General features: G+C 46.7%; 1 protein-coding gene and 1 long non-coding RNA gene across 6 annotated transcripts in view; both read left to right on the top strand.

Moving 5' to 3' along the window:
* The window catches only part of LOC114289807 (uncharacterized), a 52,627-nt gene that overhangs the window by 16,774 nt on the left and 11,027 nt on the right, over positions 1–24,826 (top strand). The window lies entirely within an intron of this gene.
* Positions 11,635–12,830, top strand: LOC145807814 (uncharacterized). Its single transcript, XM_082906775.1, has 3 exons — positions 11,635–11,938; positions 12,025–12,123; positions 12,365–12,830. The coding sequence occupies exons 1-3, from the start codon at positions 11,678–11,680 to the stop codon at positions 12,647–12,649; spliced, it is 645 nt and encodes a 214-aa protein (XP_082762901.1). The 5' UTR covers positions 11,635–11,677; the 3' UTR covers positions 12,650–12,830.

Here is a 24,826-nt window from a genome sequence, read left to right on the forward strand (position 1 = left end):
GCGATCCTAGGCTGCGCAATCTCAAGAGCGATTCCACACAGGTCTTCGCAGGGCCGCGTAAAACATTTGTTTTTGAAAGTTTTTAAGAAAGCGACAAATCGCTCGCGCCGAAGATAGTGTGGAACCAATCTGGATCAGGCCAGGATCCTTCTCAGTACTCACGCCGACAAGCATGGTTTCATTCATAAAAAGGCTTAGCACGCCTTTCTTTCTCTCAAAATGATCAAAATTTTGCAAAACCCAAGGAATTCCTTCCTCTTCGTTTTCATCACCGCAGTGTTCAAAAAGTTTGTTTGTGAAAAACTTAGGTTAATGCAATGAGTTTGGCACACAGGAGAGCAGGCGAGATGTACTGTCAGCCCATTCAAATTCTCCGGCACTTATGCTGAAAGTAAGCATGAAGTTGAGACAGCAACAGCTGTTTCAATCGGTTCTGTTGGTGCAACTGGCCCCTTGGCAGAAACAGACTCAAAACAAAAACAGATAATAACAAAATGGCGTTCGGGACAACGACCCCAGAATCACCTGGTATTATATACAACCGGGACTGACTCGATACAACCAGACAGACCCTTAAGCAAAAAAGACTGACTCGATATCCAAGCCAGGATTTACAAAACTCGGTTTCACCGATGCTCAAAATGCGTGCCAGACGCTTCATCCGAAATACACCAAATGTTGCTCGCAGGCATTTCACTTCACATACTCGCAGTATCTGAGCCCTCGAAATCCAACAACTGAGTGGTGACGGGCTTGCCCGAGGTGGGTGGTAGGATAACCTTGTTATCAATCAAATCCTGCACTTCATGACGAAGGCGGGAACATCCATCGGTGCTGTGACCGGACTGTTGGTGGTACGCGCAGTACAAGGTAGCATCATGAGTGGCGGGGAGATTCTTCGGGAGTGGCCGGGCTCCAAAGGCTTAAGATGCCCATTCTTCGCCAATATTAGCAATGCCCTAGACAAAGGCATGTGGAGGTCGTGAAAGACCCTGCGCCCTCGGGGCAGGTACTTTGCAGTTTGAGGATTCTTGCCAGATGCGTTGGCGAAAGGATCAGCTGGCGCTGCCTTGGCCTTTTGAACCTTTCCCGGTGCAGGGTTGGGAACTACAGGAACTGTCTGGGCATGACGGGGCCCATCCCGGTTTTCTGCCTGGCTTGAACTGCCTTTGATCGGAGTGGGGAAAGCATCATCCACAGCTTTGGTCACTATTGCAGACGTTTGTTGCTTGTTCATCCCTCTGACTTTCAAAGCCTCGACTGCCCACAGCAGTTGCTCAATGGGGTCGGCATCTGCCTTCATTTTATCTTTTCCTCCGGCCTCAGCCTGGTCAAGGGTTTGGGTTGCTACTTCAGAGCGAAACCCAGTTGTTGCTGACATGTCGCAGCTGTAGCCGGAAGCCACCTCTGGCTGGCTGAGCTCTATCACAATCCACCCCAGTAGCGGGGGCTCCTGTGATACAAAATTCCCGGCACACGGCGCCGCTGGAGGTGAAGCCGACATTCCATAGGCGAGGTCTGCCACAGACCTTTGGAGATCGCCTATCATCCCCATCAATTCGAAGGTGGTGGGCTCACGAGCCTGGTATAACTAGGGAGCCCAAACCGGGTGCACAACGGGCGACCTGGGTGGGTATGACATACTGATGCTGGCCTCACTCTGCGGAACAGTCCCCTGCTCCAATGCAGCCGTCATAACCACAATTTCTTCTGAACTTTGTGTTGCCATAAATCTTGCCTCAGCAAAGGGGAGACACTGGCTGTTCTGTATCAACTCTGCAACTCTCTGAACCTTGAAAGAAAAACAGACAGCATTTCAGCCCAAACTGATCAATCACGGGTGTAGCCAAACAACTGTACCCTACTGCTGATCACTGTTCCCAGAAGTCACTGTTCCCGAAAGCTGAACCAATACCCGCGGATAACTGATTCTCACAACTGATACTGATACTGGTGTCCCCAGGTTTGATACTCAAACTTGCAAACTGACATGTGCGTTCCTGTAGAGCAACACTCTAAAAGCACATAGCAAGTAAAGAGAACAAAACACCCCTATGTTGGGGTAGGGTTTCCCTGTCCTATTTTGTCAGGAGCTAGGGTTTCACTACGCACATAGTGGTTTCAAACAACTTAGCATCGGGTAAACAACCTGTCCTAATTTGGAATGGTCACTATGGATCCGAATATGCACTAGGTCGAATGGTCAAAAAGGGTGCCCCGGTAAACCGGGGTTTGTGTTCCCATGCTGTCAGAGCCCATAGCCGGTCAGCCTTATGGACATGCCTTGACAAGGCAAGCCTCCGGCAAACCGTTCAGGAATGGCAGATGGCAAACACTGTGTTCCTAGGCGCACCAATGCACATGCTATGCAAAGAAACACATAAATGAGATCAAAACAGGATATCACGAGTTCGAGTCAAGCTCTCTAAATTTCCCCAGCAGAGTCGCCAGAAACTGTAGACGGCGCCCGCGTGGGCCTCGCTGCTACAGTTCGGAATCGATTTGTGTCGCGGTTCTTAATCTGAACCAAAGAGTCCAAATCTGGCAAATCGTTTTGAGAAACAGATTTTTGAAAAAGTAGTGCCAAACATGGACTGCTTTTCCAGATACAGAGTCGCCACCTAAATATTTTTTGTGGGAGAATTTAGGAAACCCTGACTCGGTGCCGAAGGCCACATGTCCGTCATCACCGGAGTTGTCTCGGCTCAGGAGCTTGGGTACGATCGGGGAAGGTCAGCTATGAGCACCCCCTTTCGCCCGGTCCGAAGACCGGCCTCTACTAACCGTGATATCCTTTTTTGAAAACTTTACGTGTTCTAAAACCAATTATTAGCCTAGAATTACTATGTTATGCGCACAACAAACAAGTATAGACTAGATTGCCTAATTTGGAAATAAACATTGCATATCCGTTCGGTTTGAAAATGCTTTGGAATTTGCTACTCGCAAGTAGGCTAAAATACGGATTTCAACGAGTTTTTCCAACTCAAACAATCCAACCTTCACCCACAGGCGTTCAAAACAGTTTAACACATAAGCATCTAGCCACATGTTAAGCATGCTGTCATGGCAATATTCACACTCATGTGATATGCTAAAGCGGAAACACTTACATAGTACTCCGTGCCAAAACAAAGAACTTGTTAGCAAACATGCATGATCCAAGTCCATGTGAAGTGCCTAATGCATCGCATACAAAATGTTACTAGAATAGGCTCGGCTATCCTAAACATGTTATGTGAAAATGCACAATTGTCACATATTCAATTTTTTGATTTGAAGTACGAATGCAATTAGCATGATGTACCGAGCCTAATGCATGTAATACAAAATGCATGAATGCACGCATGCATAGCATAAGGTATGCTGAATTTCAACATGCCCTAATCTACCACCGTAAGCAGGTAAATAAAAGGGAAGAAAGAAGTGGGGTTGGAAGACATACACACCACCCACACACACTTATTACAGATTTACCCTCACTCGGAGGGACCGAATAAATATTACAAATTAATTAACTACGCAAGCTAATTAATATTACAAATTAACTAATTTAATTAACAAATTAAATAAATTAATTAAAGCAGGAAAACGCCTCGGGAAGCGCGCCACCATGCATGGGCTGCCTCTGTTTTCCTTCCTTTCCTCCTCTGGAGGCTGTCAAAGCCTCAGGACTGATCCCTTGGACAGAGAGGATCACCACCGGCTGATTGAAATTGCCACCGGCAGTGTGGTATGGCCATCGGCACAAAATTGAATCTGTCGGCAGAGAAAATGGTGCCGGTCGGCACATTACACTGCCGGTCGGCAGAGTATTCCTGCAGAACCTGCAACTCACAGCAACAGAGGGCAAAACAAAGCATGGCAACACAATTCAAGGCATGTACGCACCAACCACGTCCCTTATCATTGTGATGACTCAAAGGGACATGTACCTCGGTTCTCGGACCACCAATCACGCATTTCCATGCATGATGGCCCAAAGAACCAAGTATGCAACTTTGATTTCAAATGTATGCAAACCAATCAAACAAAACTCCCAATCCCTATCACCCAAGTCAAGGGACAAGGAATGCATGCAAGATGCAATGCAACCTAGGCATACAAGCTAAGGATGCAACATGGCATGGCAAAGCACTTATGCAAGCATACAAGCATACATATGGCAATGCAAATAAATGGAAAGATGGACTTATACATGAATTAGGCAGCTCGAAAATAGACCTAAAACAGTGGCCATAAGTGCTAAAGAGTGAGGGCTAAATGGCATACACACACACATGCACATAAGGACCAACACTTAAGCACAAATCAAGCAACATTCAAACACACTTGAAAGGGACAAACATGAACAATTAGCATGCATTATAAGCCTTGAAATCATGCTAATACATGGTGCCAAACCAAGCAACAAATCAAGCCAAGCATGCACCAAATGGCCTAAGTGTTCAAAGCAAATCAATGAGGCATTGAACTACACTTAACATGACCAAACATGGCATGAAAAGAAGGACCAAAATCAGAGGTTTAGCATGTTAAAACAAAGCTAAAGGACTACTTAGATGTCATCTAAGTGACTCAAAAAACAAAGACATGCATAAACAACGAAACTTGGAGCATTGCTACACAAGCTTCCAAAGCATTAAAGAGGCATGCAAGGCAATCAAACAAGCATGGAAATGAGACTGAAATGGCATGTAGAATGATCCCAAATCACCAAAACAATGCAAAGATGGCATGCTACACATGCACATACTCAAGGCCAACAAGCCCAAATACAAAGGAGCTATATAATGCATGCTAAAATCAACCCAAATACTTATGGACAGACCTAGAACATGGCAAAATAAGCACATAATCTTCACAAGACTCTCCAACAAAGGCTAACAACCTAAGGCACATTAAGGCATTACATGGCAACTATGCTAAACATGCATGGAGTTCCAAAACTAACTTGAAATCATGTTATATTATGGATATATAAGCATGAAAAACAAACCAAACATGCTCAACACACACTCAAGCATAGGCTTCCTTAAGAGGTCAAAATATGCCCTTTTCAAGGACAACAAGGAGAGGGGGTGGCCCTCTCCTTCTTGGGACTTCAAAGCATCATCTTCACCACTGAAATCCCTCAAGATTTCAGTGGTGAAGAGACCTCAACACCAAAATCCCGGAGCTAGCACAAAATGGCTCAAAAAGAGGCCTTTTGAGGTCTAAGGGTGGTCAACAACCCTCAAAAAACAAAACACTCTTAATAAACAATAAAGAGGGCCTAAAAACAGAACTTTTTTATGTTATACAATAATCACAAAAACAGCTCTAAGATAGGTATAAAATCAATGCAAAAATGGGGAAAAAAAGGACTAGAATCTCACCCTTGAAGACCCCTTTACAAATGATGCTCCAATGACCTCCTTTGGCTTGAATCCAACACCAAAATCTCAAAACAAACCCTTTAGAACCTCAGCTCCAAGAGGAAGGTGAAACACTAGGTGTTTGTGTGCAATAGTGAGACACAAAACACCTAGTGAACAAAATGAGAGGGAAAGAGAGATAGAATGTGTATCTCACCCAAACCCTAGAACAAGAGCTCAACAATGGCTGTTTTGCTCTCCAAAATATCCTAAGTCTAACCTTCTCTCCCCCCTTTTGCCTTAGAGAGAGCTTCTCTCTATATGTCTCTTGTAAAGCTTACAAGACAAGCTTTGCAAGAGGGAGATCCCTCCGTACACGTGTATGGAGGGATGCAATAGCAAGACAGCTGTCTAAAAATATCTGCAAAAGCAGATGAACAGCAATCGGCCGGCCAAAAATGCCATCTTGGCCAAAAAGAGTGCCGGTCGGCAACAAAAAGTGCCGGCCGGCAAACTATATTGCCGGTGGCAGCAGACACCAGCCGGTGGCCTCTAGCCAATGCCGGTGGTGGGTGGGGATGGTCTACAAGCCCCACCCTGCCTCTCAAGGGCAAGATGCAAGTGTTTGGTGCAAAACCAGACACTAAACGGTCAAGTTCGGAGATCCTGAGGCAAGGCGCGCGAGCTGAGGCCTCCGGGAACTCCAAACGAACACAAACATGGAAGATCACCGTGTGTTCAAACAGTGACGTCCAAGTCTTGAGGACGGTCAAAAATGGGGTGTCTACAGTTGCCCCTCTTTGACAGAACTCGAAAGTCATAACAATGACGGGAGTGAATGTCAAAGCCCAGAGACGACCCATTTTTGACAAGGCCGAAGACTTAGACAAACATGCAAGACAAACAAGGTATGCGCCCAGAGGCAGGGGCAAAATGCAAGACAATGCACGAAGCCGAGCATAACTTATGATCATGCAAAGAAAGCTGTAATGAAGCAAACATGCGACAGTTTTAAGCTAGCATACCAAACTACACTACAATGCAGAAAGGATGTAAGAGAATTATGGAATTCTCAATACGTCTCACTCGGGAGATACAATACCTGTGCGGCTCGTCTGGTTGCACCAGCTTCAAATGAACCGTACATACAATATCGTGCCTGCAAAGAAAACAAACTTAACAGGCACAATATGGTTAGCAACATGCATGACAATGCAAAATGGATGCAAAACGATATGCAATATATACAAAACAATGTATAAATAATGCAAATGAAGATGCAATGTAATTGAAACAATGCAAGCTACATGCAAAGCATTTGAATCGTGATCCAATCACGAACGGTTCGAAACCACACCTATGTCAAATAGATTGATGGAGATAACAAGTCTGTCTACCATAGAACGGTCAACTGAACTATGAGTATTGTAGACAGACGCAAGAACAAGTATTGGGTGGAATCAACATAAGTGGGGAAACGACCCACTGGAGAAAGGACTACGATCCTAATGCCAGATGCAAAAATTACACTACAATGTAATACATGAATATGGCACGCGGGCCAAACCAAATCTTGCCTAGGAAAGGCATGTACGCATACAGGCCATGTGTAACACAGAAAAGGTGCCGCAACCCTCAACCAACATACCAGCGTGGAATCGGCGCGATACACATGCAGAACTGTGTTTTAACATGAAAAGTAAGGGCGCATACCAGACCAAGCTCAACCTGGAAAGGCACAAGCCATAGGCGGAAGATGATGCAATGAATGCATGCAATCTACAATGCAATATCTACAAATATGCGATTGAGTGGATATTTACAACATGCATGACAATGCAGTGCAATGCGACCTACTGGGGAAAATACAATGGATGCATGCAAGCTACAATGGAAATGCATGACAATGCACTATGATGCAATGACTATGATTGCAACTTTCCCTATCTAACCAACAGGGTGATATACTAGGTTGGTTCAGTATCCAGAACTGAGGCGCAGACAAGCTGCCTCAACCTATGGGGCTTCCATACAGATTTCAAGCCGAGGGTAAACCTCTGGGTATTTAAACCAGACTTTAGTCTCGGAACTCCCGAACCTTTGCGTTCTTAGGCATAATCCGTTCGAACTCTAGTTTCCACCGTCCCAGTTGGTCTTCTAGGAACTCATCGCAAACATAGGTAGGTGGCTTTACCAGACCACCGAAAGTCGTTCGGGCATGACAAACACCAAAGCAATTGCACCTTTAGAGGATTTAAGGTCTCCTAGACCGGAATGCAAAATGTATGCATGACAATGCATGTTTTGTTGTTTTTTTTTTTGTTTTTGAAATGCAAATGATGTATGAAATGCATGTTGCATGGAATGCGCGACAACACGCGGCTCAAGAAGTGCACGGCAATGCGAACACTAAAGGTCTTACACCTTCCAAGGATTTAAGGTCTCCTAGACCGTACGTGTTTAAGGTCTCGCCAGACCATGCGTGTTTAAGGTCTCGCCAGACCGGCGGTATTGCACGACAGTATGATGCGCAAAATAGCGCAATGCGTTAGGCAACACGAGTGCACAGGACAGTGCGATGGAATGCATGCAAAATGCAATGAGATGCGCAAAATAGCGCGAAATTTGAAATGCACAGAACAGTGCGATGCGCAGAACAGCGCGAGATTTGAAATGCACAAAACAGTGCGATGCGCAGAACAGCGCGAGGTTTGAAATGCACAAAACAGTGCGATGCGCAGAACAGCGCGAACAATTTTGAAATGCACAAAACAGTGCGATGCGCAGAACAGCGCGAGGTTTGAAATGCACAAAACAGTGCTACGGTTTGAAATGCACAAAACAGTGCGATGATTCGAATTGCACAAAACAGTGCTACAGTTTGAAATGCACAAAACAGTGCGATGATTTGAAATGCACAAAACAGTGCGACGGTTTGAAATGCACAAAACAGTGCGATGATTTGAAATGCACAAAACAGTGCGACGGTTTGAAATGCACAAAACAGTGCGACGATTTGAAATGCACAAAACAGTGCGATGATTCGAATTGCACAAAACAGTGCTACGGTTTGAAATGCACAAAACAGTGCGATGATTTGAAATGCACAAAACAGTGCGACGGTTTGAAATGCACAAAACAGTGCGATGCGCAGAACAGCGCGAACAACTTTGAAATGCACAAAACAGTGCGATGCACAAGACAGCGCGAGGTTTGAAATGCACAAAACAGTGCAATGCTAAGTGCGACATGCATGCCACACGGAATGTAAATGGGCTTAAATGCGCAACAACGCACGTATTCCAGAATGCATGACAATGCATGGAATGGAAATGCAATGATGATGCATGAGAAATGTGCACGATAATGCAAAGGGGTGCGTGTTGCAACGCATGTAACACGTGCATAACAATGCAAATGTGTGGCGCATGACAGCGCAATGTAATGCACCGAAGTAGTGTGATGAACTCGTGCAACACACATGGGGCAACTTTTGAATTAAAAAAAGGATACAAAAAGGATACACCTTGCATGAATTCGAGTGCCACGCACTGGAGACACGGCCCGCGGTCAAAACGGAGGCCGGTTGAATGCCGGAGATGCACTTTCTTGCACTTTCTTGAGCTATGAAGACCACGAACTTCTCATATGGCCTAAACAAGGCCGTGGGAACCCCACCGGCCGAAATATGAGGCCACCGGCTGGCCATCGGCACAAAAACAATTCCATCGGCACAAAAAAAGTGCCGGCTGGCACAAAACATTGCCGACCGGCAAACAGTTGCTGATGCGGGGCAGTTTTGACTTTTCACCTTGGGTGTTATAAAATAGGGCTTCAAGCCCTATTTCCTCATTTCCTCCACGCCGAAATCCCTTTCTCTCTCTCTCTAGAGCTTTTTCTCTTCCCCGTTTCTCCGTTTCTTCGCGTTCTACGCCCGTTTCGTCGTCGGATTCGCGTTTCTCTTCGCGTTTCGGACGTTTTCGACCGATCACATTCTCGTTTCGGTGCCTCGTTTGGCGTTCTCGCCTTTTCGGGGTTTGTTCCCCTCATTTTCCTCTTCATTTCCGTGCCCTTTCACATTCCGGCCTTCCCGGCCATTTCCGACCTTCTCGGGAGTTGACTTTCCGGTTGACTCTTCGTATTCCGGCTCGGTTTTCCTTTTCCGGCCATTTTTGACATCACTCTCTACATGGCGGACGACATTCCACGTGGCGGGACTCCTCCGGACCACGAGATGGATCCCGGGGTCGAGCTCCTACCACTGAGCGAGCGCCCGTTCGACCCGGCGACCTACCGGCCGGCGATCCACGTTCTGCCCCCAGACGGCCTGCGTCAGTTCCGGAGCTTTGAGAGGTACGCGGCGCCTGAGCTACTACTACGCGAGCCTACCTCCCATCTGTCTTTCAGCACTTCCGAGGTAACTTTTCATCTTCTGTTTTACTTTCTGCAATGTAGGATACAAAACTGCCATAGTTAGTTGTATTGTCTAACTGCTGAAATCTGATATGCCGTAGACCGTAGTTGACTGTAAACATACATACAACTGATATCTGCTTGAGACTGACACATGCACACACACTGCACTAGCCCTGAATCATTCAAACACACTGCGCTCACTGTATTTCACTGCATACACACTGGCACCCAGTATTCGTCTGAATCTGTTAAATTTGCACACAATGCTATATCTGTTATGAAACACCCAAACACGTTGACACAACACACGTATTCCACTGTAAGCGCACCGGCACCCGGTATTTGCCTGAAACTGACAAACTTGCATACATGCTATATCTGTCCTTTCAAAACTGCATTTTGAATGTTGTCCTGCAATTGTCATTTTCTGTTTGCAGGAGGGTTCCCATACCATTCGCGGGTATGGGAATACTGGTGCACGGGAGTGGTATGATGAGCTCCCTGATGCGGTCCAGCGCATCGTGGACCGGGCGGGCTTCGGCACCTTCTGCCGAGGGCTCTCCAGGTTGTCCACATGCAGGCCTCTCCTTGCCGCTCTGGCGGAGAGATGGTGGGACACCACCGATTCTTTCCACTTCTCTGCTGCAGGGGACATGACGATGACCCCTTATGACTTCTCGATGCTCACAGGCATCGGGGTAGGGGGTGATCCGATCCCCTTCGACACCGACATGGATGAGTGGACCGCCGCTCAGGTCCATTTACTGGGGGAGGCCCCACCACTAGCTCGTCCAGGCTTCGTGCGGTACTCCTGGTTCGAGACACAGTTCAGGGTTCAGCCCGTTTTGGAGGAGGTGCAGATGACCCCAGAGGACGAGGAGAGGTATGCTCGCGGCTTCCTCATGTTCCTGTTCGGGACTACCATCTTCGCCGACTGGGCGAACACCGTGCCTCTCTGCCTTCTCAGCGCACTGGTGGACGTCCAGGATATCTTGCACTACGATTGGGGCGGCGCTGCTCTGGCCACCCTGTACGGATATATGAGCTCGGCTTCTCGTGGCAACGGCCAGCTGCTTGGAGGTTACTGGCGGGCTTGGGAGGTACATTTCTTCTCCACTTTTTCATTCCTGTCTCGTACTTTCTGTACTCAGTACACTGCACACACTGTGGTCTGCTCTATACTTGCTGTATACTGTACACACGGCACACACATACATTCTGCTTTACACTGACTGTACATTGCTCACACTGTACACTGTACACAATACACTACACAACACACGGCTCTGCCATTTCTGCTTTATTCTGTATATTCTGCTTTTTCTGATAGTCATACTGACATCCGTTTTGCAGTTGTGGGTTTACGCCTACTTTCCTAGGCTTGCCCTCGTGCCAGTCGCGGAGCCTCCTCCGGCTGTCCCGTTCTCGAGTCGCTTCGACGGGAGATGCACCCGGCGACCACGGGAGACATTCGGCTTCTTCCGCCGATATTTTGACACCATCACCCCGGCCGAGGTATGCTTTACTTTCAGTTCATTTAGCTTCGCTTTCCCACTGCATGTTTCAATAACAGTAGATAACAAACTGTCCGTCACTTTCAGATCACATGGCGGCCATGGGCCTCCTTGCCGTCGGCGATGCGGGGTCGGTTCCCTGGTGCTGAGGAGACCTCGCGTTTCCGGATCTTGCTAGAGGGCCCGGTCTGTCGGGCTTGGTACCTGGGGGAGCGTTTTCTACGCCAGACCCGCGGGTTACCTGAGCAGATAGTCCCGGCTCACCCTCCTACAGAGATGAGGGAGACTGAGGGGCTGACCACTGAGCAGCTGGATGATTACTCTATCGGTTGGGAGGAGGCCGGCTTCCGAGGCACTGGAGACTATCAGGAGTACGTGCGGACGTACCTGATGCGCCCCCTGAGCGGCCGTCGAGCAGAGGGGGCTAGGCCTGTGGCATCGGCGGCTGGGGCCGGAGCGGGAGTTGGAGTAGGGGCTGCGAGGAGGGCCCGAGTCCGTGGCAGGGGCGGAGTGCAGGGAGGACGGGGAGTTGGCTGGCCTGCCCTGCCCGCTGTACTGACTTTCCAGGGGCAGGGTGGGTCGACCTATCAGATCCCCTTCGCCCCTCCACCGGCTGGTCACGAGTTCATTGATGTCCCCGACTTACCTCCGGTACGTATTACTGCATTTTTGTACAGTCATTCACCTCAGTTTACTTGATATTCCACAGAATATTGATGCATCTGATACTTTTTCAGGCCTCTTCTGAGTACACCCGTCAGTCGTTGGCGATGAATGCCTCGATGATGGGGATGCTCCAGCGGACTTTTGACCTCCTAGCCGTCTACAGCATACCGGTATGTCCTTCTGACACTGGCCTGAAACCATTCATACACTGCTTTACATAATCTGATGCACGGCACAACACATGATACACTGATCTCACAGTATCTGAACACTGCATACACTGCGTTCTGCACCGTACCCTACACTGATAAACTGCTCACGGCATTCATACACTGTACTCACGCACTGCATTCTGCACTGATAAACTGCTCACGGCATACTGATGCATTTCCCTTTTCGTGAACTTTTCAGCCTCCTTTCCAGATTCCCATGGCAGGAGGTGCTCCAGCTAGACCTTCTGTCCCTGCTCGGAGGAGAGATGAGGAGGGCAGGATATTTCCCCGTACCAGGGGAGGGCGTACTCACGTCGGGAGTAGCTCGCGAGCTCCAGTCCCGGACGATGACGACGACGAGGAGTCAGAGGCGGAGGGAGGGTCATCGGAGGAGGAGACCGGAGACGGTTCTAGCTCGGGCTCTGATGACGACGCTGATGATGCTCCTGGACCCTCGTCCAGGAAGAGGACTAGGATGGACTGACGGCCCTTGGAGCGCTTGACATAGATGCAGATTTTTGCTATCTTTTCTTTCTTTTTTGTACTTTTCTTTTTGGTTGGTAGATAGATTACCTTGTACTGCCGCAGGCAGATTTTGTTTCCAAAACTTGTACATTTGAAAAGATAATGAAATGAAACGGACTTTTTATCTAAAAAAAGTGTTTACATTGACACATTTCATGCATTGCATCGCATCTCATCATGTTACACCTCAATGTAAATGGAATTGATTGGTTGTCTGAAAATTAAACGCTTGCACTGTAATAATCAGATAACTAAACAGCCAACAGCAAAATAACCCAAGCAACCCACTGCCTGATTCTGGACACACAGCCCTTGCTTTACTGGGGATTAATTTGCACACAGCCCATAACACAGCATTCGATTCATTCTGCACACGGCAATTTCTGAACAAACAGCCCAATCTGACAAGACGGCCTCAAAGGTGGAACCGGTTGAAGTTAAAACACGCTTGAATGTAGAGAATGGCACAGCATTCTTGAGCATAAATGATTTTTGAAATTGAATGAGGTTTTTTTTCAAACCGGGATATCGAGTCTACAACTGAACACAGCGGGGAGGACTCAAACAAAGAGGTACACGACCTAAACATAACGAGACACGCTCGGGAGAGACTCAAAACAAAAGACGAGACCGTCAAATGAAAGAGACACGACACACAGACGCGTAAACGAAGATGGGAGACCTCGGACCACGAGGAGCCAGTTCAATCTGGGTATTGTTTCCCACCCTGCCTGATTTGTGATTCTCACATCACTCGACTCTCAAGCTTGGATTTTTTTCTCGAAACCCTTTTCCTCACTTTTCTCTCAACTTACACCTCTCTATTCTTCATATCTCTCATTGTTCATCCCTCCCCGGGGTGATTGATGGATAAATAGAAAGGTGTGGGTTCACGCCCGATGCCGTTAGCTCACAGCTATTTCTTCCGGCGGGCAGAGCGCCCTTCTGGCAAGTACGTCGATGACGGGGGAAAGACAGAACGCCTGGCTCGACTGTGCCCCTAGTTTATCATTTTAACCATTCTTTGTTTTTGCTTTCTACTAAAACAGTTTTGATCAAAATGAGAGTCAGATTAATGTACTTGTTCGATTTTTGATTTGAAAAGCATGCAAGTCAGGCAGCAAGCACTGAAAGTTTTCCTTTTTTGGGTCCAAGACAATGGTCCAGTTTTGGAAAATGAAATAGTTTTCGAGAAAATAGTCAATCCTCAGTAAAAATTTTCAAAAACTATTTTTCAAACAGTCAATGCCCAACGAGCATGGAACTTACTCTTCGAGATGCGCGACCTCGGATCGGAGGCAATGGAAAATTGCCCCTGGTTTGAAGGGGGGTGGGAGGCAATGGAAAGTTGCCCCTAGTTTGAATGGCGGCTCACGGTGGCTTGTGGCGACGGAAAGTTGCCCCTTGTTTGGGATGGTGCCGCAGCAATCCGCGGACAGTCTTCATTGGCGGTGGTCGAGCTCTTAGACACAGACATGACGAAGACGGTCACAACACATATATGGACACAATCACCTTGAAGGGTGTTGGCCACTGGACTTTGGGGATGAAATCGAAACCATTGCATGGACTGAGACGCTTATGAAAGCGTTGGGGGCTGGACTTCATGATGAAGTTGCCTACGTATCCCAAACATGGGAATCAAGCCTTACGTAGTTCCGGTTAAGGTCCACTCGGGTATTTTAACCTTCACCTTTTTTTAGGCTCTCACTTTTGCCAAGGCGCCCAATGCGGGTTTTCGACCTTGCGAGCTTCTTTTCATTTTCTTTTGTTCGTTTCTTTTTCTTTTCTTTTTTTTCTTTTCTTGCTTTTTTTTCTTTTTTTCTTTTTCAATCTTTCTTTTCGTATTTTTCTCTTTTTTTGTATTTTTCTCTTGCTCTAACTTTTGCCTGGGCCGCCCTTCCGGGTTTTCGGCCCAGCGAGCCTCTCAAAGGGTAAAAGAGTAGCAAGTCCATGCCAAATGGTCTTTTTTTTTTTTGAAATTGAAGCCTCTCTGTGTCTAGGAGAACGGCTGTTGCACTGATTTGCGGAGAATCCATCCCGGTTGCTCTACGAGCTTCTTCCGACGAGATCTACTCCTTCTGATTCGGCTTTGGTGCCTCTTGCTCGAGGGCTGTTTCGAAACTGGCCACACGGGCCTCCATGGCGTTTGTTCGTTGAACTTTCTGAACATTCTAAACGGGTTCAAACTCGGAAAACAAATAGGTTGAATCTTGAGGCTGAGAGCGATCCTAGGCTGCGCAATCTCAAGAGCGATTCCACACAGGTCTTCGCAGGGCCGCGTAAAACATTTGTTTTTGAAAGTTTTTAAGAAAGCGACAAATCGCTCGTGCCGAAGATAGTGTGGAACCAATCTGGATCAGGCCAGGATCCTTCTCAGTACTCACGCCGACAAGCATGGTTTCATTCATAAAAAGGCTTAGCACGCCTTTCTTTCTCTCAAAATGATCAAAATTTTGCAAAACCCAAGGAATTCCTTCCTCTTCGTTTTCATCACCGCAGTGTTCAAAAAGTTTGTTTGTGAAAAACTTAGGTTAATGCAATGAGTTTGGCACACAGGAGAGCAGGCGAGATGTACTGTCAGCCCATTCAAATTCTCCAGCACTTATGCTGAAAGTAAGCATGAAGTTGAGACAGCAACAGCTGTTTCAATCGGTTCTGTTGGTGCAATTGGCCCCTTGGCAGAAACAGACTCAAAACAAAAACAGATAATAACAAAATGGCGTTCGGGACAACGACCCCAGAATCACCTGGTATTATATACAACCGGGACTGACTCGATACAACCAGACAGACCCTTAAGCAAAAAAGACTGACTCGATATCCAAGCCAGGATTTACAAAACTCGGTTTCACCGATGCTCAAAATGCGTGCCAGACGCTTCATCCAAAATACACCAAATGTTGCCCGCAGGCATTTCACTTCACATACTCGCAGTATCTGAGCCCTCGAAATCCAACAACTGAGTGGTGACGGGCTTGCCCGAGGTGGGTGGTAGGATAACCTTGTTATCAATCAAATCCTGCACTTCATGACGAAGGCGGGAACATCCATCGGTGCTGTGACCGGACTGTTGGTGGTACGCGCAGTACAAGGTAGCATCATGAGTGGCGGGGAGATTCTTCGGGAGTGGCCGGGCTCCAAAGGCTTAAGATGCCCATTCTTCGCCAATATTAGCAATGCCCTAGACAAAGGCATGTGGAGGTCGTGAAAGACCCTGCGCCCTCGGGGCAGGTACTTTGCAGTTTGAGGATTCTTGCCAGATGCGCTGGCGAAAGGATCAGCTGGCGCTGCCTTGGCCTTTTGAACCTTTCCCGGTGCAGGGTTGGGAACTACAGGAACTGTCTGGGCATGACGGGGCCCATCCCGGTTTTCTGCCTGGCTTGAACTGCCTTTGATCGGAGTGGGGAAAGCATCATCCACAGCTTTGGTCACTATTGCAGACGTTTGTTGCTTGTTCATCCCTCTGACTTTCAAAGCCTCGACTGCCCACAGCAGTTGCTCAATGGGGTCGGCATCTGCCTTCATTTTATCTTTTCCTCCGGCCTCAGCCTGGTCAAGGGTTTGGGTTGCTACTTCAGAGCGAAACCCAGTTGTTGCTGACATGTCGCAGCTGTAGCCGGAAGCCACCTCTGGCTGGCTGAGCTCTATCACAATCCACCCCAGTAGCGGGGGCTCCTGTGATACAAAATTCCCGGCACACGGCGCCGCTGGAGGTGAAGCCGACATTCCATAGGCGAGGTCTGCCACAGACCTTTGGAGATCGCCTATCATCCCCATCAATTCGAAGGTGGTGGGCTCACGAGCCTGGTATAACTAGGGAGCCCAAACCGGGTGCACAACGGGCGACCTGGGTGGGTATGACATACTGATGCTGGCCTCACTCTGCGGAACAGTCCCCTGCTCCAATGCAGCCGTCATAACCACAATTTCTTCTGAACTTTGTGTTGCCATAAATCTTGCCTCAGCAAAGGGGAGACACTGGCTGTTCTGTATCAACTCTGCAACTCTCTGAACCTTGAAAGAAAAACAGACAGCATTTCAGCCCAAACTGATCAATCACGGGTGTAGCCAAACAACTGTACCCTACTGCTGATCACTGTTCCCAGAAGTCACTGTTCCCGAAAGCTGAACCAATACCCGCGGATAACTGATTCTCACAACTGATACTGATACTGGTGTCCCCAGGTTTGATACTCAAACTTGCAAACTGACATGTGCGTTCCTGTAGAGCAACACTCTAAAAGCACATAGCAAGTAAAGAGAACAAAACACCCCTATGTTGGGGTAGGGTTTCCCTGTCCTATTTTGTCAGGAGCTAGGGTTTCACTACGCACACAGTGGTTTCAAACAACTTAGCATCGGGTAAACAACCTGTCCTAATTTGGAATGGTCACTATGGATCTGAATATGCACTAGGTCGAATGGTCAAAAAGGGTGCCCCGGTAAACCGGGGTTTATGTTCCCATGCTGTCAGAGCCCATAGCCGGTCAGCCTTATGGACATGCCTTGACAAGGCAAGCCTCCGGCAAACCGTTCAGGAATGGCAGATGGCAAACACTGTGTTCCTAGGCGCACCAATGCACATGCTATGCAAAGAAACACATAAATGAGATCAAAACAGGATATCACGAGTTCGAGTCAAGCTCTCTAAATTTCCCCAGCAGAGTCGCCAGAAACTGTAGACGGCGCCCGCGTGGGCCTCGCTGCTACAGTTCGGAATCGATTTGTGTCGCGGTTCTTAATCTGAACCAAAGAGTCCAAATCTGGCAAATCGTTTTGAGAAACAGATTTTTGAAAAAGTAGTGCCAAACATGGACTGCTTTTCCAGATACAGAGTCGCCACCTAAATATTTTTTGTGGGAGAATTTAGGAAACCCTGACTCGGTGCCGAAGGCCACATGTCCGTCATCACCGGAGTTGTCTCGGCTCGGGAGCTTGGGTACGATCGGGGAAGGTCAGCTATGAGCACCCCCCTTCGCCCGGTCCGAAGACCGGCCTCTACTAACCGTGATATCCTTTTTTGAAAACTTTACGTGTTCTAAAACCAATTATTAGCCTAGAATTACTATGTTATGCGCACAACAAACAAGTATAGACTAGATTGCCTAATTTGGAAATAAACATTGCATATCCGTTCGGTTTGAAAATGCTTTGGAATTTGCTACTCGCAAGTAGGCTAAAATACGGATTTCAACGAGTTTTTCCAACTCAAACAATCCAACCTTCACCCACAGGCGTTCAAAACAGTTTAACACATAAGCATCTAGCCACATGTTAAGCATGCTGTCATGGCAATATTCACACTCATGTGATATGCTAAAGCGGAAACACTTACATAGTACTCCGTGCCAAAACAAAGAACTTGTTAGCAAACATGCATGATCCAAGTCCATGTGAAGTGCCTAATGCATCGCATACAAAATGTTACTAGAATAGGCTCGGCTATCCTAAACATGTTATGTGAAAATGCACAATTGTCACATATTCAATTTTTTGATTTGAAGTACGAATGCAATTAGCATGATGTACCGAGCCTAATGCATGTAATACAAAATGCATGAATGCACGCATGCATAGCATAAGGTATGCTGAATTTCAACATGCCCTAATCTACCACCGTAAGCAGGTAAATAAAAGGGAAGAAAGAAGTGGGGTTGGAAGACATACACACCACCCACACACACTTATTACAGATTTACCCTCACTCGGAGGGACCGAATAAATATTACAAATTAATTAACTACGCAAGCTAATTAATATTACAAATTAACTAATTTAATTAACAAATTAAATAAATTAATTAAAGCAGGAAAACGCCTCGGGAAGCGCGCCACCATGCATGGGCTGCCTCTGTTTTCCTTCCTTTCCTCCTCTGGAGGCTGTTAAAGCCTCAGGACTGATCCCTTGGACAGAGAGGATCACCACCGGCTGATTGAAATTGCCACCGGCAGTGTGGTATGGCCATCGGCACAAAATTGAATCTGTCGGCAGAGAAAATGGTGCCGGTCGGCACATTACACTGCCGGTCGGCAGAGTATTCCTGCAGAACCTGCAACTCACAGCAACAGAGGGCAAAACAAAGCATGGCAACACAATTCAAGGCATGTACGCACCAACCATGTCCCTTATCATTGTGATGACTCAAAGGAACATGTACCTCGGTTCTCGGACCACCAATCACGTATTTCCATGCATGATGGCCCAAAGAACCAAGTATGCAACTTTGATTTCAAATGTATGCAAACCAATCAAACAAAACTCCCAATCCCTATCACCCAAGTCAAGGGACAAGGAATGCATGCAAGATGCAATGCAACCTAGGCATACAAGCTAAGGATGCAACATGGCATGGCAAAGCACTTATGCAAGCATACAAGCATACATATGGAAATGCAAATAAATGGAAAGATGGACTTATACATGAATTAGGCAGCTCGAAAATAGACCTAAAACAGTGGCCATAAGTGCTAAAGAGTGAGGGCTAAATGGCATACACACACACATGCACATAAGGACCAACACTTAAGCACAAATCAAGCAACATTCAAACACACTTGAAAGGGACAAACATGAACAATTAGCATGCATTATAAGCCTTGAAATCATGCTAATACATGGTGCCAAACCAAGCAACAAATCAAGCCAAGCATGCACCAAATGGCCTAAGTGTTCAAAGCAAATCAATGAGGCATTGAACTACACTTAACATGACCAAACATGGCATGAAAAGAAGGACCAAAATCAGAGGTTTAGCATGTTAAAACAAAGCTAAAGGACTACTTAGATGGCATCTAAGTGACTCAAAAAACAAAGACATGCATAAACAACGAAACTTGGAGCATTGCTACACAAGCTTCCAAAGCATTAAAGAGGCATGCAAGGCAATCAAACAAGCATGGAAATGGGACTGAAATGGCATGTAGAATGATCCCAAATCACCAAAACAATGCAAAGATGGCATGCTACACATGCACATACTCAAGGCCAACAAGCCCAAATACAAAGGAGCTATATAATGCATGCTAAAATCAACCCAAATACTTATGGACAGACCTAGAACATGGCAAAATAAGCACATAATCTTCACAAGCCTAAAACATGCTCCAACAAAGGCTAACAACCTAAGGCACATTAAGGCATTACATGGCAACTATGCTAAACATGCATGGAGTTCCAAAACTAACTTGAAATCATGTTATATTATGGATATATAAGCATGAAAAACAAACCAAACATGCTCAACACACACTCAAGCATAGGCTTCCTTAAGAGGTCAAAATATGCCCTTTTCAAGGACAACAAGGAGAGGGGGTGGCCCTCTCCTTCTTGGGACTTCAAAGCATCATCTTCACCACTGAAATCCCTCAAGATTTCAGTGGTGAAGAGACCTCAACACCAAAATCCCGGAGCTAGCACAAAATGGCTCAAAAAGAGGCCTTTTGAGGTCTAAGGGTGGTCAACAACCCTCAAACAACAAAACACTCTTAATAAACAATAAAGAGGGCCTAAAAACAGAACTTTTTTATGTTATACAATAATCACAAAAACAGCTCTAAGATAGGTATAAAATCAATGCAAAAATGGGGAAAAAAAGGACTAGAATCTCACCCTTGAAGACCCCTTTACAAATGATGCTCCAATGACCTCCTTTGGCTTGAATCCAACACCAAAATCTCAAAACAAACCCTTTAGAACCTCAGCTCCAAGAGGAAGGTGAAACACTAGGTGTTTGTGTGCAATAGTGAGACACAAAACACCTAGTGAACAAAATGAGAGGGAAAGAGAGATAGAATGTGTATCTCACCCAAACCCTAGAACAAGAGCTCAACAATGGCTGTTTTGCTCTCCAAAATATCCTAAGTCTAACCTTCTCTCCCCCCTTTTGCCTTAGAGAGAGCTTCTCTCTATATGTCTCTTGTAAAGCTTACAAGACAAGCTTTGCAAGAGGGAGATCCCTCCGTACACGTGTATGGAGGGATGCAATAGCAAGACAGCTGTCTAAAAATATCTGCAAAAGCAGATGAACAGCAATCGGCCGGCCAAAAATGCCATCTTGGCCAAAAAGAGTGCCGGTCGGCAACAAATAGTGCTGACCGGCAACAAAAAGTGCCGGCCGGCAAACTATATTGCCGGTGGCAGCAGACACCAGCCGGTGGCCTCTAGCCAATGCCGGTGGTGGGTGGGGATGGTCTACAAGCCCCACCCTGCCTCTCAAGGGCAAGATGCAAGTGTTTGGTGCAAAACCAGACACTAAACGGTCAAGTTCGGAGATCCTGAGGCAAGGCGCGCGAGCTGAGGCCTCCGGGAACTCCAAACGAACACAAACATGGAAGATCACCGTGTGTTCAAACAGTGACGTCCAAGTCTTGAGGACGGTCAAAAATGGGGTGTCTACAGTTGCCCCTCTTTGACAGAACTCGAAAGTCATAACAATGACGGGAGTGAATGTCAAAGCCCAGAGACGACCCATTTTTGACAAGGCCGAAGACTTAGACAAACATGCAAGACAAACAAGGTATGCGCCCAGAGGCAGGGGCAAAATGCAAGACAATGCACGAAGCCGAGCATAACTTATGATCATGCAAAGAAAGCTGTAATGAAGCAAACATGCGACAGTTTTAAGCTAGCATACCAAACTACACTACAATGCAGAAAGGATGTAAGAGAATTATGGAATTCTCAATACGTCTCACTCGGGAGATACAATACCTGTGCGGCTCGTCTGGTTGCACCAGCTTCAAATGAACCGTACATACAATATCGTGCCTGCAAAGAAAACAAACTTAACAGGCACAATATGGTTAGCAACATGCATGACAATGCAAAATGGATGCAAAACGATATGCAATATATACAAAACAATGTATAAATAATGCAAATGAAGATGCAATGTAATTGAAACAATGCAAGCTACATGCAAAGCATTTGAATCGTGATCCAATCACGAACGGTTCGAAACCACACCTATGTCAAATAGATTGATGGAGATAACAAGTCTGTCTACCATAGAACGGTCAACTGAACTATGAGTATTGTAGACAGACGCAAGAACAAGTATTGGGTGGAATCAACATAAGTGGGGAAACGACCCACTGGAGAAAGGACTACGATCCTAATGCCAGATGCAAAAATTACACTACAATGTAATACATGAATATGGCACGCGGGCCAAACCAAATCTTGCCTAGGAAAGGCATGTACGCATACAGGCCATGTGTAACACAGAAAAGGTGCCGCAACCCTCAACCAACATACCAGCGTGGAATCGGCGCGATACACATGCAGAACTGTGTTTTAACATGAAAAGTAAGGGCACATACCAGACCAAGCTCAACCTGGAAAGGCACAAGCCATAGGCGGAAGATGATGCAATGAATGCATGCAATCTACAATGCAATATCTACAAATATGCGATTGAGTGGATATTTACAACATGCATGACAATGCAGTGCAATGCGACCTACTGGGGAAAATGCAATGGATGCATGCAAGCTACAATGGAAATGCATGACAATGCACTATGATGCAATGACTATGATTGCAACTTTCCCTATCTAACCAACAGGGTGATATACTAGGTTGGTTCAGTATCCAGAACTGAGGCGCAGACAAGCTGCCTCAACCTATGGGGCTTCCATACAGATTTCAAGCCGAGGGTAAACCTCTGGGTATTTAAACCAGACTTTAGTCTCAGAACTCCCGAACCTTTGCGTTCTTAGGCATAAGCCGTTCGAACTCTAGTTTCCACCGTCCCAGTTGGTCTTCTAGGAACTCATCGCAAACATAGGTAGGTGGCTTTACCAGACCACCGAAAGTCGTTCGGGCACGACAAACACCAAAGGAATTGCACCTTTAGAGGATTTAAGGTCTCCTAGACCGGAATGCAAAATGTATGCATGACAATGCATGTTTTGTTGTTTTTTTTTTTGTTTTTGAAATGCAAATGATGTATGAAATGCATGTTGCATGGAATGCGCGACAACACGCGGCTCAAGAAGTGCACGGCAATGCGAACACTAAAGGTCTTACACCTTCCAAGGATTTAAGGTCTCCTAGACCGTACGTGTTTAAGGTCTCGCCAGACCGGCGGTATTGCACGACAGTATGATGCGCAAAATAGCGCAATGCGTTAGGCAACGCGAGTGCACAGGACAGTGCGATGGAATGCATGCAAAATGCAATGAGATGCGCAAAATAGCGCGAAATTTGAAATGCACAGAACAGTGCGATGCGCAGAACAGCGCGAGATTTGAAATGCACAAAACAGTGCGATGCGCAGAACAGCGCGAGGTTTGAAATGCACAAAACAGTGCGATGCGCAGAACAGCGCGAACAATTTTGAAATGCACAAAACAGTGCGATGCGCAGAACAGCGCGAGGTTTGAAATGCACAAAACAGTGCTACGGTTTGAAATGCACAAAACAGTGCGATGATTCGAATTGCACAAAACAGTGCTACGGTTTGAAATGCACAAAACAGTGCGATGATTTGAAATGCACAAAACAGTGCGACGGTTTGAAATGCACAAAACAGTGCGATGATTTGAAATGCACAAAACAGTGCGACGGTTTGAAATGCACAAAACAGTGCGACGATTTGAAATGCACAAAACAGTGCGATGATTCGAATTGCACAAAACAGTGCTACGGTTTGAAATGCACAAAACAGTGCGATGATTTGAAATGCACAAAACAGTGCGACGGTTTGAAATGCACAAAACAGTGCGATGCGCAGAACAGCGCGAACAACTTTGAAATGCACAAAACAGTGCGATGCACAAGACAGCGCGAGGTTTGAAATGCACAAAACAGTGCAATGCTAAGTGCGACATGCATGCCACACGGAATGTAAATGGGCTTAAATGCGCAACAACGCACGTATTCCAGAATGCATGACAATGCATGGAATGGAAATGCAATGATGATGCATGAGAAATGTGCACGATAATGCAAAGGGGTGCGTGTTGCAACGCATGTAACACGTGCATAACAATGCAAATGTGTGGCGCATGACAGCGCAATGTAATGCACCGAAGTAGTGTGATGAACTCGTGCAACACACATGGGGCAACTTTTGAATTAAAAAAAGGATACAAAAAGGATACACCTTGCATGAATTCGAGTGCCACGCACTGGAGACACGGCCCGCGGTCAAAACGGAGGCCGGTTGAATGCCGGAGATGCACTTTCTTGCACTTTCTTGAGCTATGAAGACCACGAACTTCTCATATGGCCTAAACAAGGCCGTGGGAACCCCACCGGCCGAAATATGAGGCCACCGGCTGGCCATCGGCACAAAAACAATTCCATCGGCACAAAAAAAGTGCCGGCCGGCACAAAACATTGCCGACCGGCAAACAGTTGCTGATGCGGGGCAGTTTTGACTTTTCACCTTGGGTGTTATAAAATAGGGCTTCAAGCCCTATTTCCTCATTTCCTCCATGCCGAAATCCCTTTCTCTCTCTCTCTAGAGCTTTTTCTCTTCCCCGTTTCTCCGTTTCTTCGCGTTCTACGCCCGTTTCGTCGTCGGATTCGCGTTTCTCTTCGCGTTTCGGACGTTTTCGACCGATCACATTCTCGTTTCGGTGCCTCGTTTGGCGTTCTCGCCTTTTCGGGGTTTGTTCCCCTCACTTTCCTCTTCATTTCCGTGCCCTTTCACATTCCGGCCTTCCCGGCCATTTCCGACCTTCTCGGGAGTTGACTTTCCGGTTGACTCTTCGTATTCCGGCTCGGTTTTCCTTTTCCGGCCATTTTTGACATCACTCTCTACATGGCGGACGACATTCCACGTGGCGGGACTCCTCCGGACCACGAGATGGATCCCGGGGTCGAGCTCCTACCACTGAGCGAGCGCCCGTTCGACCCGGCGACCTACCGGCCGGCGATCCACGTTCTGCCCCCAGACGGCCTGCGTCAGTTCCGGAGCTTTGAGAGGTACGCGGCGCCTGAGCTACTACTACGCGAGCCTACCTCCCATCTGTCTTTCAGCACTTCCGAGGTAACTTTTCATCTTCTGTTTTACTTTCTGCAATGTAGGATACAAAACTGCCATAGTTAGTTGTATTGTCTAACTGCTGAAATCTGATATGCCGTAGACCGTAGTTGACTGTAAACATACATACAACTGATATCT

The sequence above is a fragment of the Camellia sinensis genome, chromosome 14 (genome assembly GCF_055761805.1).
Source record: "Camellia sinensis isolate YWXY chromosome 14, ASM5576180v1, whole genome shotgun sequence".
Taxonomy (NCBI): Eukaryota; Viridiplantae; Streptophyta; class Magnoliopsida; order Ericales; family Theaceae; genus Camellia; species Camellia sinensis.

Excerpts from the sequence above, each read along its gene's own strand:
- LOC145807814 (XM_082906775.1), top strand. The coding sequence starts at position 11,678 with ATGCGCCCCCTGAGCGGCCGTCGAGCAGAGGGGGCTAGGCCTGTGGCA. Across the intron at positions 11,939-12,024 it reads ATGTCCCCGACTTACCTCCG|GCCTCTTCTGAGTACACCCG; the intron begins GTACGTATTACT and ends ATACTTTTTCAG. Across the intron at positions 12,124-12,364 it reads TAGCCGTCTACAGCATACCG|CCTCCTTTCCAGATTCCCAT; the intron begins GTATGTCCTTCT and ends TGAACTTTTCAG.